The sequence below is a fragment of the Muscardinus avellanarius genome (genome assembly GCF_963383645.1).
Source record: "Muscardinus avellanarius genome assembly, chromosome: 1".
Taxonomy (NCBI): Eukaryota; Metazoa; Chordata; class Mammalia; order Rodentia; family Gliridae; genus Muscardinus; species Muscardinus avellanarius.
Genome location: NC_137786.1, coordinates 153,478,940 through 153,499,073, shown reverse-complemented (window position 1 = coordinate 153,499,073; position 20,134 = coordinate 153,478,940). Strand labels below are relative to the sequence as shown.

At 36.3% G+C, this 20,134-nt stretch overlaps 1 protein-coding gene across 3 annotated transcripts in view; it reads left to right on the top strand.

Annotated features, from left to right (window-relative positions):
* Positions 1–20,134, top strand: part of CNTN5 (contactin 5) — a gene marked incomplete at both ends in the record, with an annotated part of 736,851 nt that overhangs the window by 241,199 nt on the left and 475,518 nt on the right. For 2 of the 3 annotated variants that reach the window (XM_080710119.1, XM_080710118.1), the window contains 2 exons: positions 8,066–8,189; positions 8,314–8,489. The exons of the other annotated variant lie outside the window; for it this stretch is intronic. In XM_080710119.1, coding sequence (XP_080566245.1) covers positions 8,066–8,189; positions 8,314–8,489 — 300 coding nt within the window. The remainder of the gene's footprint in view (positions 1–8,065; positions 8,190–8,313; positions 8,490–20,134) is intronic. 3 annotated transcript variants of the gene reach the window in all.

Genomic DNA, 20,134 nt, shown 5'->3' with positions numbered 1-20,134 from the left:
TTTTACCCACCATGGCCAAAGAGGCCTCTGAGCAGCCAGATGTAAAATAATAATTTTAAAAATCACTTTGATCTTAGGAAGGGAATAAAAGTGCCAGTGAGGTGCTATCACACTTATAAAAGGAAAAACATAATTGTCTGAAGGAGAGCAGTAACAGCAAAGATTAAGAGAAGATAATTATCTCTCCCTGTGTACTACTTGAGTCTGTCTGTCCATATTGGCTGATTTAGTCAAAGCAAAAAGTGTCTATTGGTTTGTCTAATTTTTATTATGAGTATTTTTATAATAATATTAGATATGATTAGCCAATTTCCCCCTTACATTATGATTGATAGTCTTGGGTCATAATAAACTAGGTCGGACTATAAATTAAAGTTAGCAAGTAAAAGAGATCCCGCCGAGCATTTGCATAATCTTTTTGGAAAATGAACACAGAAGTAGATCTTTAAAATATAATTTAAGACTGAAGGGCCAGTTTAGAATCCAGGAGGATGCAATAATGTCAAGTCATGATCTAAGGAATCAGTTAAAAAGTAATCATTGCACACCAAGGAAGAAGGTTTTTCTAGACACCCAGCTGTAGGAGTCTCAGAATACTTACCTAAAATGGTTTTGGTAGGAAGTTGGTATTTAAGAAGTCTGTCGATATGTAGTAGAAGTATATAAAGGGAGTCAGAGTAAAATTCTGTTATGCATATAGCAGTAGTTTGTAAACCATTCATCTGTTGATGGCCATCTTGGCTGGTTTCATAGTTCAGCAATTGGGAATTGTGCAGCTATATAATCATAGAAATGCATGCATTACTTCGGTAGTTTGGTTTCAATTCTTTTGGATTGATACCCAAAAGTGGTATTCCTGAGTCATATGGTAGTTTCATTCCCATTCTTTTTATTTAACTGGGGAACGAAGAGAAGACGAGGGAAACACCTCAATGTACATGATGTACATTCACAAACTTATCAAAGTCAATCACTGTACTAATCACTGAAAGGGGGTGGGGGGTAATGAAGGACCTCCAGGAGGTCTCAGTGAGTGCTCTGTGCATGTATGCCTCTATCACCTCGAACTTCATTAAGATGTGTGGTTTAATGCACCAATAAAATAAAAATAATAGAAATAAAACGAAGGCTCAGAGAGGGCCAGAAACTAGATCCCAGCACAGGACTCTTCAAATAAACTATGGCCTCTATAACAAAGTAACATAATAGTACTCTGGGAAAGGCTACTTGGAGAAAGCAGATGAGTCCCTACCTGTGCAGAGCCAGCCTCAGCTACTTAGTGAGGCCCTCCGCAACTTAATAAGACCCTGTTTCAAAATAAAGAATAAAAATATCAATATGGGGGTGTAGGTTGTAGGTAAAATGACCTTGAGTTCTATTCCCAGTATCACACACACAAAAAAGAACCACAGCACAAAAAACAAAAAAGTTATTCTCAACCAAATACATGGAATACAGCAGACATGAACTTTTTCCTGGGAAAAAAATGATAGCATTGGTGAGAATTAATATAAATATTGTAATAAAAGCTATAAATAAAAAATGCTGTGATCTATAATTAAGAAACAAAATTAAGAAAGTGTAGGATGTAGCCCTAGGAGGAAGTGAGGGAAAGTATGTGAATTTCATCCTACTCTGTAGCAGAGAACCAAGATAGAACTTCTAAATTGAAATAGTCCTCTCTGGAAGAAAGGCCCTCTCTTAAGAAATGAATCTGATGTTTGACAATGACCACTGACACTGTAGGTTCTGCCAACTATAGATATTTAGCAATCTGTTAAGGGGACTGATATAGAAGAAAACACCAAAAAATGCTTCTATAAGAAATTACTGTTGTGTTGATGGCAGTGGCCTGTTACACAAAGGTCTCAAAGGTTCTGCTTGGTTAAGAAAAATTTTGATTTATTGGTTTTCAAGATCTTTATAAAAATTTATTATTCTATAGATTCTGAAGTTTTACTTCACATGTTACGGTTTCCATCAGGCTAAAACATATTAGATCTAAAGTCACAGATTTAAATAATGCATCATTATGATGAATAGATGTAATTAACTATAATATAAAAATGAATAAAAATCTAAGTATACTTATAACAACAGTAATAACACCTTTTTGTTATGGATCCTTAAAAACCAAACACTTAAGAAATAATATCAGTACCTCTTATCCTTTGCTGGAAGCGTTACGTAGACATGGGATCTTTTACCTTTTATAAAAAACTTTGAAGAGGAAAAAAAGAAATATTGCTTTAACTTGTCCTTTTAAAGACATTATTATTTTACTTTTCTATTTGTTGTCAAATGGTATTGGTTATTGGCTCAGCAATAACAAAGAGAGTGAAGGAGTCACTGAACTGGGCTAATATACTTTGCAAAGTAACATTTATCAACAGAAAGGTATCTTACAAACTATATGTGATCACAATAGAGTATGTGTTATTCAGAATACTTCCTTGATATTCAGCCCATTTGTCAGCAAATTTTATATCTTTCTAGGTTTTCCAAGGCTGATGACTTTTATTTCTCTTGTTCTGTTTTGACAGTTTTCAGAACATAAAATTTCCTACCAGAGAAACTTACAGAAATTTCAGTTTTCAATTAAAAATAGTTATAAGGCTGATCTCGGGTAATAATAAGTGTGAAAAGTACTTTATAAATGTTAGAAGTTAAATATAAGTTGTAGTAATGGGAAGGAAGAGAAGCACTAATAGTATTAGTTATGGTCTTCAAACTCTATATTTCAATAACCTTAAATTTGTATTTCAAGTTTGCATTCTTATATAAATTTAGTTAAATATATTTTGGTCTTAGTTTTTTAATTTCTTATATAGGAGGTATAATTTTGACAATTTTTGTTATGGTCAATATGTCTGGCACATATAGTAATAATACCTCAAGAAAATGTTATTATCTATAGTTTTTTGAGTACTTGCAATGGATTTATAAATGTTAATTTAATCAGTAAAATAATACTGTAAGACAGGCATTATTATATAAAATTTACAAATTAACAGCAGATAATCAAAGAACTTATTGGTCCAAGAGTCATAGTACTAGAGGTTGAATTAAAATATATCTGATTCTAAAGCTAAAGAGTTTTCTATTACATAACAATATGGCATGTACTTACTGCATGTTAATTTAGTAACAAATATTTATATTAGTATAATTATTTTAAAAATTTATACTGATTTAAAAATAAGAAAATATTTTTCACCTAAATGTATATTTTAATTATGGCTTAGAAAAGATTCTTATGTGCTATTTTAGATTTTTATAAGTTCATTATGATGTAAGAACAAATACAAAATTAGGACCATACTTTCCTCTAGTTGTTGATTTACCAAGTCATTTATATAAATTTCCATTTTCCTGTGTGAATGTTTACTATTCTATGAACATTTTTTCTTTGCTTGAATGAATAGATATATAGTATGTTTAAAGAAAGCATATCAGTTTCCTCTAAACCCATTTTTTAAAATATGGTGTTTATATCTTTTCCAGCGGATTTTTAAAGCTCTAGTTTCCTGGGGCATCCATTCTTGTATTTGCTTCCTGATATTTTTTTGGGTTAGCCACTGAGGTCATAAACCTCAAATACAGATATAGGAAATATGTCTAGCCAAGGGCTTCCCATTTCAGTTATCTAAGGCAATGTTTTCCTTGAGGGTAATTTTAGACCCTAGAAACATTTAACAATGTCCAGCGACATTTTCAGCATTACACATTGGAAGGAGTCAATTCTAGAATCTAGTGGGCTGAGAACAGGGATTATGATAAGCATCACATACTACACAGACCAAACGCAAGTGTGCTGACATTGGGAAATCTTGATCTAAAGCTACCACACTATCAAATTCATGATTTATAAAATAAAAAAGTTTTACTTTCCCCACATTCACAGTTCAGGATGATATAGATCCTAGATCTGCACAGGACGCTCTAAATTCTCACAAAACTGCAGAGGAACATGACTTGCTCACATCCCAGCAGCCCATTTAATCATTTCTCCTGCAGACATAAAACTCAAATCCAGGCTGACACTTGAGGTCTGTTTTTATGCCTGATTATTTCTATGAAGTCTTTTTTAGTTTCAAATTTTCTTTATCGAATATTTTGCTGATTATAAACTATCTAAAATGAAATAGAATCTCCCATCTGCACCTAGTAGGCAGTACGTTTAGGTGCTCTTCCTCCTTGCCCCTTCCCTTTAATACATTTCTCTTCTGGGCTCCTTATTAAGTATATTGATCTGTTGATTAAATACTTAATGTTTAAATATTCGACACTTTGAGACCGCTGGAGAGACCGGGCCCAGTAAGATGCTGGGTTCTGGGCGGGGGTCGCGCGTGGCGCACACCAGCCGGGCCCGGGTCGCGGGACTCTGGGCCCCAGGCCGAACTTCAAGTAGCACGCCAGACCCCTGGAGAAACCGGGCCCAGTAAGACGCTGGGTTCTGGGCGGGGGTCGCGCGTGGCGCACACCAGCCGGGCCCGGGTCACGGGACTCTGGGCCCTAGGCCGAACTGCGAGTAGCACGCCAGACCCCTGCAGAAACCGGGCCCAGAACAGAAAAAGATAAAGAAAAATATCAGAGAGGAGGTAAGAAAGCCATTATGGATGCCAGGACACTGGAGATGCAGACAAAACTTATCTAAATGCACTGGAACTTATGGAAAAATTTGCCGTGAAAGAGGACTGCTATTTCTCTATATTGTTAAGAATCTCAGACATCACCTGTAAGGAGAGGGTTTAGCGGAGACCAAGGAGAAATGCAGTGTTGAAAGAGTTCTCGCGATGGTGGTGGAGACTTGTATTCAGGAGAAGCAGAAACTGGATCTTACCAACTTTATTTTTTTGGAGAAATTACACCAAGTGTCGAATGCTACCATCACGCATGCTTAGGAACAGTGGACAACATTCAGAGTGGAAAAAGAGCCTGGGAAGGATTTGAAACGATGGAGGCAGTGGCAATGCCAGTGGCCAATACTCAGGAGAGGCAGAGATCTGATACATTACACCTGGAACCTTTGAAATAATAACCACAGAGACAGTGATCGGAACCTGCTGAGGGGTTAGGCGGGCGCCAGGGCCAGTGGCCGACATCGGAGCTTGCTGTGAGGCAAGGTCACTACTGAGGCCTCCGTGGCTGGGATTGGAACCTGCCGAGAGTTTAGACCGATGCTGGGGCCAGCGAGGCCGGCATTGGAGCCTGCCATGAGGCAAGGCTTGTGCTAGGGCCTCCGAGGTCGGGTCCGGAAACTGCTGAGGGGTTAGGTCGGTGCTGGGGCCAGCAAGGCCGGCATCAGAGCCTGCCATGAGGCAAGGCTGGTACTGGGGCCTCCGAGGTCAAGATAAGAGCCTGCCGAGGGGTTAGGCCGGTGCTGGGGCCAGTGAGGCCGGCATCGGAGCCTGCCATGAGACAAGGCTGGTACTGGGGCCTCCGAGGCTGGGATAAGAGCCTGCCGAGGGGTTAGGCCGGTGCTGGGGCCAGCGAGGCCGGCATCGTAGCCTGCCGTGAGGCAAGGTTGGTGCTGGGGCCTCCAAGGCCAGGATAAGAGCCTGCCAAAGGGTTAGGCCGGTGCTGGGGCCAGCAAGGCCAGCATCGGAGCCTGCCATGAGGCAAGACCAGTGCTGGGGCCTCCGAGGCCGGCATCAGCCTGCCTTGAGACAAGGCCGGTACTGGGGCATCCGAGGCCGGGATAAGAGCCTGCCGAGGGATTAGGCCGGTGCTGGGGCCAGCGAGGCCGGCATCGGAGCCTGCCGTGAGGCATGGCTGGTGCTGGGGCCTCCGAGGCCAGGATAAGAGCCTGCCGAGGGGTTAGGCTGGTGCTGGGGCCAGCAAGGCCGGCATCGGAGCCTGCCGTGAGGCATGACCAGTGCTGGGGCCTCCGAGGCCGGGATCGGAGCCTGCCGAGGGGTTAGGCTGGTGCTGGGGCCAGTGAGGCCGGCATCAGAGCCTGCCTTGAGGCAAGGCTGGTACTGGGGCCTCGAGGCCAGAATAAGAGCCTACCGAGGGGTTAGGCCGGTTCTGGGGCCAGCGAGGCTTGCATCGGAGCCTGCCGTGAGGTATGACCAGTGCTGGGGCCTCCGAGGCCGGGATCGGAGCCTGCCGAGGGGTTAGGCCGGTGCTGGGGCCAGAGAGGCCGGCATCGGAGCCTGCTGTGAGGCATGGCTGGTGCTGGGACATCCGAGGCCAGGATCGGAGCCGGCCGAGGGGTTAGGCCGGTGCTGGGGCCAGTGAGGCCGGCACCGGAGCCTGCCATGAGGCAAGGCCGGTACTGCGGCCTCCGAGGCCGGGATTGGAGCCTGCCTTGAGGCAAGGCCGGTACTGGGGCCTCCGAGGCCAGGATAAGAAGCTGCCGAGGGGTTAGGCCGGTGCTGGGGCCAGTGAGGCCGGCATCGGAGCCTGCCGTGAGGCAAGGCCGGTACTGGGACCTCTGAGGCCGGGATAAGAGCCTGTCAAGTGGTTAGGCCAGTGCTGGGGCCAGCGAGGCCGGCATCGGAGCCTGCCGTGAGGTGAGGCCAGTGCTGGGGCCTCCTAACCCGGGCATGGAACCTGCCGAGGGGTTAGGCCGGTGCTGGGGCCAACGAGCCTGGCATTGGAGCCTGCCGTGAGGCTAGGCTCGTGCTGGGGCCTCTGAGGCCAGGATTGGAATCCTGCCAAGGGGTTAGGCCGGTGCAGGGGCCAATGGCCAGCATCGGAGCCTGGTGTGAGGCAAGTTCACTCCTGCGGCCTCCAAGGCCGGGATCAAAGCCAGCTTAGGTGTTAGACTGGTGCAGGGGCCAGCGAGACCAGAACTGGGGCCTCCCATGAGGCAAGGCCGCTGCTTGAGCCAGCGAGGTCTGGATCAGTCCACTGAGTAGCCAGGCCACTACTGGGACCATCAAGAGTGGGATCGGTACTTGCAACGCAGCATGCACAGAGAAATATCGCAGAAAATATAAATCAGACGCTTCTCTTATTCAGCAATAACTAGGAGGAAAAGGGCAACAGGAAGAGGTTGAGCTATAGAAAGGGCCCTATAGTGAAGCAACTAATGTGACCAATCAGAGGGTATGTAATACTGGAGGACGGAGCCTTGTATATCCTCTCAAGTCTTGTACTCCAATGTGATTGATATATGACTACAATGCACCAATTTAAAAAATAAATTAATTTTAAAAATGTTCGACACTTTATTTATTTATTTATTTATTTATTTATTTATGTATCTATTTTTGTGGTACTGGGGGTTGAACCCAGGGGCATTCTTCCTCTGAGCTACACCCAAGCTTTATTTTTTGCTTTTTTAAAAAAATCTTTATTTTTGTAAAAGGGTCCCACTAAGTTGCAGAACACCTCGCTAAGAAGCTGAGGCTGGTCTCAAACCTGCATCCTACTGTCTTAGCCTCCCAAATACTGGGATTACAAAAGTGCACTACTATGCCCATCTTAATATTTTGGCTCTTTAACTCATGTATTTTATGTTTTAAGACATATCTAATTCCATGAAAATATATTTATTTGTGTTACATTAGTTTTTCTTTATACTTGAGCATCATTACTATAAAATAACGTTTGAGTAATAGTGAGGAAAAAGACACAAAGAATACATTCTTTGTATTCTGCTGCTTTGACTTAATGGCATAATATCAATTTCACTTTATTTTGTTATTTTTAAGATTTTTAAGAGTTTTACAAACTTTATTTTATAAATCATAAATTTGATAGTTTGGTAGCTTTAGATCAAGATTTCCCAATGCCAGCACACTTGTGTCTGGTTTTTGAATCATGTTTATGTTTAACAATTTCTTTAGCTCTGCTTCAGAAAATGAAAACATATATATTGAAAATATCCAAAAACATTTGAAATGTTTATTTTTCCATTATGTATATCATCTCTTAAAAAGAACTTTTGTTTTCTAAGATATATAAAAGCTTATTTTGTTAGCTATAACTTCTTTTGAAAATTTAGCTTTTTATTACAAAGAAACAGAAGAATGTTAATATAAATACGGTGGAAATGAAAAATACTTAGCTATTTTGAGGAGTTTTAATGTATATCTTTTTTTGTTTCTTACAGAAAGTGTGGATTATGGACCAGTGTTTGTACAAGAACCAGATGATATCATTTTCCCAACTGATTCTGATGAAAAGAAAGTAGCATTGAATTGTGAAGTTCGTAGTAACCCACTTTCTAGTTACAGGTAGAAAATCACTTTAAATCATTTCTCCTAAGCCTTAAAAATTCCCCATCAATTAAATACTGATAGTCCCAGAATAATACCATTATGTTATTTTTACATAATCATCTTCTGATTTTTCCCTAAGATGGCTTCGGAATGGAACAGAAATAGATTTGGAAAGTGATTATCGCTACAGTTTGATAGATGGCACCTTCATCATAAACAATCCAAATGAAGCAAAGGATTCTGGTCATTATCAATGTTTGGCAACCAACACTTTTGGAAGTATTCTTAGTAGAGAAGCCACACTTCAGTTTGCATGTGAGTAAAAGTATACGTTGTTATACACACGTATAAAGGGTATATAAATGCATATATATATATATATATATATATATATATATGCGTTTAAGTTTTAGTCAAAAGCTTAAGATTTCAAATTTAAAAATAGTGCTGAAACATGGTAAGAATTAGAACTATGAAAATAGTGCATTTCTTTGTGGTATTTTGAAATTCTCTGAAATACTTGCTATCATTATTAAAAAAAAAAAAAGAAACCCTCATGTGTTAGTCTGGGAAGCTGAAGTCCGGTTTATTAAAGCAAATTCAGTTCTAGAATTCAAATATATTTTGCAACTTGATATTCTCCTTCTGTTTTTTTAAAAAAATCTGTTTTTCTGCTTTTACTCTTCTGATATATTCACTATTTTCTATAGATTTGACCACAAAGCAATTTTTCAAAAAATCCTGGTTAAAGTTAGGGAACTAAGAAATGCCTCAAAATATTAATATTTCTTATTCTTATTATAGATTACTATAAAATTAGATAATCTAATTCATGTATTTAAAAGATATGTAGTTATATATTTATATATAGAAATATGTGTATGAATAGTACCGTATATTTATAAGTATATAATATAATTCTATATATATACATATTCATCCATATATAAATATATATGTATTTTATATGCCACGTAACACTTCAGACAATGACAATATGCATATTTTATGGTGGTCTTCTAAGATCATATTTCCAAGTGGTGTCATAGTTTGTGCAGATATGGTCTGTGATGTTTGCACAATGTCAAAATCTCCTAATGATGCATCTTCAAGGTTGCCTATTGTGGAGCAATATATATATGTGTGTATATATATATGTTACAATGTAATAATTTTCTAAAATTGGTAATATATTAAGTATACTGATTTCTTAAAAACTCTTGAAATTATTTCACTTATGAGAAGGCTTTATACCAAATTGAAGATAGGTTACCAGATAAAAAAAAATCTTTAATATTATTGCATAATAAGTAATCCTACTAGAAATTAAATTCTTGAGGATTATAAAAGAGGGAGTCCAGAAATCTTTGCATTAATACATGCATTGTATCAGCATCATTACCATAAAATGGTTTTTAAGTTAAAATTATACCCTGAAGAATGTAATAATTGATTTCATCTATATATTCTTCCTCACGTATCATTTCTAATTAACCTAGAATCCAGACACACTATTATAGAAGTGTGGAAAGAGAAAGGAAATAATGAAGAATTGATAATGAAAACAGTTTGAAGAATATTGAACTAGGTGCTGATAAATCTAAATATCTATTAAATTAGAATTGTCTAAGGACTTCAGATAGCTACAGTTACAAATGCAAAATAATAGCAACATTGCAACCCAAATACACTCCCTTTATTTTACATACATAAGTTATCACAAAGTAAATTTACTAAAAAGTACTAATAAAAAGTAAAAGCATTACACAAAATAATTCAAAAGAGCAGTCTTTTTAAGACAGATAGCAATTCCAGAGACAATAATATACAGATATTAGTTACTTATCTTATTTTTTGGTCTACCAATGTATTATCTGGTGCAAGCGTACCAGTTAGTAGCCTATGTAGCCTATGTATCAATCATTTTTCTCCAGTAACAGGCAATTATGTCAAATTTTTTCTACACACTTTAGAACAGGAATATATTTTTGGAAGATCTGAGTTTTCATTTGTGCATTCTTTGGCTTCCTGTTGTAACTGCTGGTGGCCATTAAAACATTCACCCAACCCTGGAGTGAGCACTTTAGTACCAGCATTTATAGTTCAATCACTAGGCATGAAAAACACTATCTTATCTAATCATCATTAAGAGGTCCAAAACTTAATTTATAGCACTATATTACATCTTGAACTTAAAGACTATGGAAAAAAATACATATGCATTCAACAGCTGCATCTTGTGACCCTTTCGCTTTTCAATACCTCCCCTTCAGACTCAGACTATAGGGTAGAAACCATATATCCTACCTGAAATGGAATGTTACTTTCCCAGGGAAGGCCACATCTGCAATGAAATTGCTCTCTTGACTCAATTCTATTATGTTTATATTTATGATTTAAAAATAAAGTTTTAGCCAGGCATGGTGGTGCATGCTTGTAATCCCAACACTTGGGAGCTGAGACAGGAGGATCGCACAGGTTTGAAGTCAGCCTCAGCTAGTTAGTGAGGCTCTCAGCAACTTATTGAGATCCTAATTCCAAATAAGATATAAAATAGATCTGGGAATGTAGCCTGGGGGTTGAAAGTCCCTGGGTTCCATCCTCAGTACCACAAAAAAAAAAAAAAAAAAAAATGAGGTTCTTTGGGATTAGCTCTTTTTTTCTGTTTTATCTTGGGGGTTAATGCAAATATGGGTGGTAGAACAGGATAAAGACTTGGTGAATCTTCTTTCTATTCTCTCTGGCCAAGAGTGCAGTGCATTGTGTCATACGTCTTAATGGGGTACAAGATGGTAGATGCATACATACACACATCACTCATTTAGCCCTTTCCCAATTCCCACTCCATTTTCTCCCCCTCCCTCTTTCTCTTGTTTGGCTTAATGATTGACTTTGATATGCGTGTGGCTCTGCATATATGCATTAGGGAATTTTCCTCTTTCCTCCTCTCATCCCTCTCAGTTAGGTCACCTTATTTGCTCATTTATTGTTTCTGCTTCTTTTTCTAGAGTTTCTCTTATGACTCTTTTTATCCCTAGCTTTTGCATATTAGGGAGAGCATCTGATTTTTTTCCTTTTTGTGACTGACTAATCTCAACCTCACTCAGCATAATGTTCTCCAGTCCCATTCATTTCCCTGACATAATTTTTTCTTCATTATGGCTCAGTAAAATTCGACTGTGTACATATCCCATAGTTTTTTAATCTACTTATCTATCAATAGACATCTTGGCTGGTACCATAGTTTGGCTATTGTGAATGGTGCAGCTATGAACACAGATTTGCATGTCTTAATTTGGTAGTTTGGTAACACATCTACAAATATAAAATAGTAAATGTGTTTGTATTATTTTATTTGTAAATACATATAATATGTATTTCCAGATGTGATTTATTTGACTTGATATATATGTCTTCAATAAGTGGTGTGTGTTTGTGTGCATGTATGTGTGCATAACATTATTTAAACTATTACTTTATGTTTCTGTCTTTTCTTGACAAATTTTCATAGAATTTTCTGATTTGAAGCTTCATACAGCAATCTCGGGAACCATCCCTAAGTGAATTTGGTAGCAAGTTTAATTAGTCTGACATGAAGCCAAAGCTATTCTTTAAAGGTAACTAAAATGTAATCATGAAGTAATTCACTCAGTTCACTGCTGTATTTTTCTTATTTTTATTTGAGCATTTGATGGATGTGTACAGCTGCTATTCCCTTGATTGGCCCCTTCTCATCCACCCTCACATGTTAAAAGTCCACCCATGAGGATCTTTCATGTTAAATTCTCCCGAAATGAATATTTATAAACATGGTTCAGCTTAGTTAATTGTAATACTTTAGTTTAGCATTAATAAATATGCATCTCACAAGGGTATAGTAAAAATTAATGAGGTGGAGAAGTTATGTTTGTGAACTTGTTTGTAAGCTCAGAAAGAAAGACATAAATAAACTCAAGGCTGAAAGTCTTTTTTTTTTTTTGCTAGTAATTATTGTTACTGGTTATCAATAAAATTATTTTAAATATATTTTATTCCCAAAGCTTATGTTCATCATGAGGATAATTTCCTCACCTAGAACAGCAATTTCTCTTCAGTGACAAGCAAGAATGCACCATATAAAACATTGTCACTCTATTAGCTTATTGCTATGCTGATGGGAATTTGGAATTGATAATGTGACACTGTATACTTTACAAACATCCTTCAGAAATCCATAGCTTGTAGCAAAGTCTCTGAAATTGGAGTTTTTAGGAATAATTCATGCCAGCAAGTCAAACATAAAATGAATCAAGAATAAAATCTCCTCATGCTGTCTCTTGCTTCAAAAATATCTTTATATGCAATCCTTGGTAAATTGATAATTCATATCTAAATTTGAACATATTGCTTTTCAGGGCATTTAGATGATTTAGATTGAGAATATTCCATTAGTTTTCCTTGAAGCATTGATTAAAATAACCCCCTTAACTCTGAGAGATTATGTGACTTGTAGAATTTGTATTTAAACTTTTTAATTTAACCTTCCATTTTTATATAAAATTTGAAACATTACTTCTCAGTCTTTTTCATAACTTTTTCTCATAAAATAAAATTGACCCTAGACTTTAAAACCACATTTTACTAGTCTTTAACACCTAATAAAATTATTTGAATATCACTAACTCTACAGTATACCCACAACTTTATTTCATTATTCCAAGAGGCTTTGTCTATAATAACTTTATTAAATCAGTTGAATATTTATTTAAAAGAAAATGCTGGAATGGATGTGCTCACTGGTTGTAAAGTTATCCGATTTCATTAGAAAATAAATTAATATTTGTTTATAATTTTATCTTTACATATAAGATAATTCTGCTTTAAAAAATCACTACTCAATAAAGTCCACTATTTAACTAGTCCTTTAAACTGACAGTTACACATTTCATACTTGATACAGTAGCTGTGAATGTGGAATTTTTTGTAAATTGAAGTATAAATTATTTGAGACTACAATGGAGTTTTCTTAATTAAAAACATAATTTTATGCTTTAAAGGAAAGTTTATAGGAGCGAATCAAATTTGAAATCTGTGGTGCAGTTTATTCTAATTCTTAATTCTATTACATAATCTAAATTTGCAATTATTTTATTAAAGTTCATACAAACAGTACTTTATTTATTTCTGGAAATTGTAGATATCCAATGTCCCCTAAGAGCATGGCTCCACTGGCCTGTCTTGGCACAGGATATATATATTTTTTTTTTATCTCAGGAATCCTTTTCTTGTTAGAAATGGTGAAGGTTGGTTATTCACTCAAATTGTTGGAAACAAAAGGAAAAGATCATAATCAGGGAGGGAATCATTTCCTAACCCTTATTGTTCAAGAGCATTTACATAATCCATTCCCTTACTCCTTAGCAGAGTGTCTTTGGAGACCTTTCCTTAGCATAAGGCATTTCCAGGTACAAAAGAACAATGGATGTTTTAATGTCGCAGCTACTCTCTGGATAACATTATAAAATAGCTGCTCCATCTCAGGAGAACTTAGCAACCTAGTGAATACAAAGATACCAGTATAACGCAAAAAGTATAAGCATTTAGGACCAGATAAAGAACATGAGAACTTTCTAAAATCATTTTCACACACACACACACACACACACACACACACACATCCTTTTTTTGAGGGGCAAGTCAAAACAGAATATGTAATACTTTGCCTGTAAACCTTGGTGGTGGTTTAATTTTTTTTTGGTGTGTGTGTGATACTGGGTATGGAACCCAGGGGCATTCTACCTCCAAGCTATACCTCCAGCCTTAATTTTTTACTCTTTATTTTGAAATGGGGTCTCACTGAGTTGCAAAGGACATCACTAAGTAGCTGAGGCTGTCTGCGAACCATGATCCTCCTGCCTCAGCCTCCCAAATGCTGGGATTGAAGGTTTAATTTTATCTGAATCAAAAAAATTGCAATTATTATACCTTGACTATATTTCTACACTAAGTAGAAGCATTGATTTGTTTTATGTAAATGGGTAGATATGGAAGAGAGAGAGAAAGAGAGCAATAGGAAAAAAGAGGGAGTAGAGTATATATGTATCTGTGTATATGCATATTTAATATAAAAAGACAATAAACATTGGTATTTATTGAGAGTTTAAATGTCAAGCACACTACTGAGCACCCTTGTTACATCACTACCTCTTTTAATCCTCATATCAACCATAACTACCTTATGAATGTTCTATTATTGAAATAATTTATTAATAGAAAAATACTAAGCTCAGAGATACCAAGATAGTTCCCCAGCGATACAGCTAGTAAGTGATGAAACAGCAGCCCCAAGTAGAGCTGCTTTAATCTCAAACCTGGTACTTATCATCTTTATGATGCTACCTTGATGAACCCTCACAAGGGCCTGCAGTTTGTTTTGCATGTTGGCAACTAATGTACTCAGCCTCCTATTCTCTCTAGGTCATTGTTCTAGATTTTAAGAAACCTAAGGTGAACAATACACATCCTCACCGAACCTGACGCTAGCAAAATTGGTGCAAATTCTTTTATTTCATCTCAGGTTTCTGAATCCAGGCACTAATTTTCCTCCTGAACCACTAGAAAAATTGCCGACCTAAAATGCCACACCACGGTCTCTAGTTCCTAAGGTCTCTCTTCTTCATTCTGATTCAGCCCCACTAAGGTTGTTCAGTATTATTTTATAAAACCATCTATGTAAAATAAAGTTCTGACCATGTTGCCATTACCTAAATCCCTGGTGTTTCCCATATTTGAACAGTGGCTGGAATTTAAAGGGCAGGTGTATGGAGAACAGAATATCATGTCAATAAGCTAGTTTAAAAAGGATGACTTGAGATTCTAACGTACGAATGTTACCAAAGTAAAAGAGAATATGTACATAACTGAATGGGTGGTGGTGGGAGTGGAAATGTGCAGGCAGGAGTTAGAAGAAAATCGGTTTTCTGAGCTTTGATCGACTCAGTTGAACAATTCATAATGTGGTTATATAATAAAGTCATACAGAGAAATTAAACACGCTTCTGGAAAAATAAAATAATTTGAATTTGAGGTGAATTTATTCTGTCCTTCAAGAGGGAAAGCCCAACATATTTTTAAAACTTGTGTTTAAATCCACAGACATGCTATCTCTGAGATAGATGCCAAGACTTTTTATATTTTAGTTTAAAGTGGAGTCTTGCTAAGTTGATGAAGCTGGCCTTATAGATGCAATCCTCCTGTTTCAGCCTCCCAAATACTGGGATTTCAGGCATATGCTACCACAACAAGCACAACAATTTAAAATATTGGTTGATTCTTAATAATGACAGATGGAAACAAGATTCAGAATACATTAAGAGATTCAAGAAACCATAAAATTTATTTTTGAAAGAGAAATTATAGTAAGAGGATTGTTGACCTAATCTTTAGGAATATGTGCTTTCCTCTGATAGACAGTCAAATTTAGGATCACAGAGCTAGTAAAAAAGATAGAAAATAATGATCAAGAAGTTACAAAGAGAGACAACAGAATAGAGTGTAATGATCATCAGAGTTTTAAGGTGGGGACTGTCGTAGATGCTAAATAACACTCAGAAAAGAACAGGGAAAGGAAATGAAACCAGAATATTAAACAGATTAATAGATTAAAAATTATTGAATATGCACACAATGAAATACTTCTCAGCAATAAAGAAGAAAAAGTTATGTCTTTGGGGGAAAATGGATGGACTTGAAGAACATTATGTTAAGTGAAATTAGCCAGTCACAGTAAGTAAAGGGTCATATGTTTTCCCTCATATGAGGAAGCTAGGGAGTAATAGAGATGCAAGAGGGACTTTAGACAATGACGGAGAATCTCTAGTGGGGAGGGGGAGGTGGTCTTGGTGGGGGGCGAGAGGGAGAATTAATGAAGGAAGCACTTCCATTGACATCATGTGCATGAGTGAAGATACCAATCACAATCTCAGTATCATGTTTGGGGAAAAGGGAAGTAGAAGTAGGGAGGGACCTGGAAGAAAACACACCATCATCTACCTTGAAATCACAACTGCAACAAAGTTGTAAAAAATATATAATTCATAGAATTCCAAAGATAGTCATTAAATTCACAGAATAATACAATGTGTAATTGCTTGGATGGAACTAGCATACTTACTAGACAAAATCTCTAAGTCTCTGTGCACTAGTATGCAAACAGGTCAAGAAAACTTGAGTTATACTTTTACATTTTATTATAAGAACACTAAGAACTGAAAAAGCTATCAATGTTTTACTAGCATAGATTTATTACACACTCTTGCAAAATAGGACTATTATCTTTTCCTTTAGAAAATATTCTGTGGCAATGTTTTAATCATCTACCTTAGTAACATTTTGTAAATTTTTTCACAATTTATAATTTGAATTGTTTCTAAATTATTTTAATACATTGATTTATCAATTGATTGATTTCATTAATTGGAAATGAAAAATCAAAACAAGGCAATTATTGTTTACATAATAAACAGTATCATAAAACAATTTTTACCATTTTTTAGTGTATTTTAAAGGTTAAAGGAATTTATATAGGCTGGATATGGTGGCACGTAATCTCAGTCCTTGGGAGGCTGATATAGTAAGTTTGCAGTTTCAAGGCCAGCACATAGTAATTTAGGGGCACCCTATTTCAAATGAATGGAAAGAGGGAAGAAAAGAAGAATTAATGGACAGATGGACAGATGGAAAGAAAATAGACAGACTTGGAGTTGAGTTCAGAGTTACAACATCCCTAGGTTCAATTCCTATTCACACGCATGTAAAAAGTATATTTATATTATTTGTATTTAATAACATATGCATTATTATTATTTAACAACAATGCTAACAATTGCAAAGATTTATGATTTTTATGTGTCAGACACAAGTAAATTTTTTAACTTACTCTCATATTCAATCACAAACAAGAGTTCCCTAAATTAACCACCATCCATGACTAAACATTTTGAACAATAGAAAACTAACTTGCCCAAGGTGAAAGATAAAAAGAGATGAAACCAAAATCCAGGTCTTGTTTATTAAATAAAGGAAGGAGGCCTGGTGTGGTGACTCATGCTTGTAATCCCCGCACTTGGGAGGCGGCGACAGGAGGATCGCACAGGTTCGAAGCCAGCCGCGCTGGCTTAAGAGACTCTGTTTCCAAATTTTAAAAAGTATAAAATAGGTCTGGGAGTGTAGCCTGGAGGTAGAAGTGCTTCCATGAACCCCAGTACCATCAAATAAATAAATAAATAAATAAATAAATAAATAAATAAATAATCCCCTAATGTTTATAGAGTTTTTCATGTAGTATCTCATTAACATTCTGAACAATCCTATTGTTAGGCTGAGCAGTCTTAAAACCTCTAATTTTGAGATCAGACAATTCAAAGAAAAAGGTCATATATCCTGCTTGTAGCTACTCTGCTTGGATTAAACACAAACTTAATCTATGGAGCACATCTGAGGTATGTATGTACATGTAGGTCATCCTTTTTTAAATCTTTACTTCAAAGTATTTGTACAATGCTGTTCTTTGGTTTATCTATTCACATTGATTAAACTTGTACAATACCACTTAAAACATGAATGCCAACAGCTTTCCTTCTAATGTCAATCAAGCGATGCATAGTTTCATGTTATGTCAAGGACATCATATAGATTTTATTAATGTGCAGGTCAAACTCAAAATAGCCCTAATATGAGGGAGATGAAATATATGTAATTCATGCAATATGGCTACCAATGTCATCAAGTCATAAAGACTCTAGAGGTCAATAATGTGGTCTACTAGAGTTTATCTTAGAAAATAAGCACAATCAAGAATATTGCAATTATTTTTCATTTTGAAAGAAAGCTTTGGCTTAGAAATTAGAGAAATGAATATATTCTACTTTAGATCAGGCTATTTTCTAGCACCTAAAGTTTATGGCTATTATTAGTGTTGTAAGCATAAACTGCAATCAGTTGAGTAGCTACTAATATTAAGAAGTGTTTGTTTCTACTTTCAGAATTAACATTTAGGAAGCAAGCTTTAACTGCAGTCCAAACTTTATGATCTGTGTTTTCGTGTTTTAGAAGTACTAGTAATATAAAATTTATAATGTTAATCTAACTACGCATAGTGTATCTTTTCTTGAGATAACCTGCATGGCATTGTAAATATGAGTAATGCTAAATAAACATTTAACTACAAAGCATAAAAGTTAACTGTCAACCTAATCATGTTTACCTCTACAACCCTGGCACCTCCTCATCTTTTTGAATATGCTATTTTCCTTGTTGCCAAATACATTGCAGCATGACAACTAGCTAAGGACAAATAAAATTTAATAATACATAAAAACTTACATGGTCTTTTTAATCTAAAAATCCTTGTCTTTTTCCAGGCTCTATTGAAACTCTTATGCTATAATGTGATGTCTTAGATTTTTGCTTGTAACAGATGTTACTTTTTTTCCCCTGGCCTCTGACATGGAGACAAATTATCATCTCCCTATAAAACTATAAAATGGAATTGCTTTTCTCATTCATAGATTACATGGACTTTGTGGGCCTATCTCATTTCTAAAATTTATAACCTTGCACAGAGAGGGGGAAAAAAAAGAACAAAAAGTCACATGTACATTTTAAAACAACCCTCTACTAAACTCTAACTTCCCAAATTTTCTCTTTCTTTTATAAGTCAATAAAATATATTTTATCATTTGGTTTTAGAAACATTAGTTGATAAATTGCTAGTGATACACAATTTTTTATTTTTTTTTTATTTTTATTTTTATTTTTTTTTTAAATTTTATTTTATTGGTGCACTGTATTCATACATCATAGTGGGATACAAACTTTTGTAGACATACATGCACACATCGCCCAGTCAGCCCCCACCCGATCCCCACCCCATTCTCTCCCCATCCCTCCTTCCCATGCTTGGCTTAGTGGTTGACATCTAGTATTATAGCAATTTATCCAAAATTAAAAATGATAATCTCACATAACAGTTTCATTTGTCTGATACCAAGCGTTTGATGATTTAAAGATAGCATTTCAATATTTCTTTTTGCTTTCTTTCTTACTAGAGCATATTTTTTTTTCTGTTTTTTTAGGTGAAACTATCATATATTTATATATTTATTTTTCAGAAAGTGGTGAATCACTTTGATAAGGCTAGGAAAAACATGAGGTCAGAGATAATTCAACTATTTGTTAAAGGATGTTAGAGAAAAGCTGCTTGCTGGACATTCTACTTTTGTACAAACATAATAGCTCGTTAGAGAAATTTTCACCTCCTAAGACCTCATTTAATAAGTGAGATGATTTTTCTCAATGGCATATTAAAGGCATGTAACCTTCTGATTCAATTTGCCTTAATGATGATAAATTGAAAGAGACTGGTGTGTGTGTGTATGTGTGTGTGGAGGGGTGTTAAGAAATAACTTTTATTACATGAAAAAACCTGAATACTTATATAGTTTATAAGTTTGTACTTATAAAACATTAATACTAGTAAAATTAGTAATCAATTTAGCTTGCAAAAATGAGGGTTATGTTTGCTGATAGCTCTTTTTTATGTTTGGGATAATATATTTATTCTTTTATGGCCTCTCCCCTCATAAAGGATAAGGTAGGAAATAAGTTAGTGCTTTCTTTCATCAAAATGGAGCTGAATACAATGAAAGAGATGGGAGAAAGCAGTCATTGTGCCTCCCTTAGAAGTACAAAAATCAATGGGAGTTGAAACAGAGTTGGAAACAGAAACCGAGTGGTGATAGCCATGGAAAATAATTGAGAGGTTTTCAAGTGTGACAGTTTGCAGCTACCTCAAATTCAACTGTTTTATGTGCAGAAAATAACGAAAAAGAAACTGCATCTGCCATCTAAGAATGCACTGTGGAATATAAAGATAGCACTCCTATTAGGAGAATGAGCTAGATGTTAGCACTCAGAATACA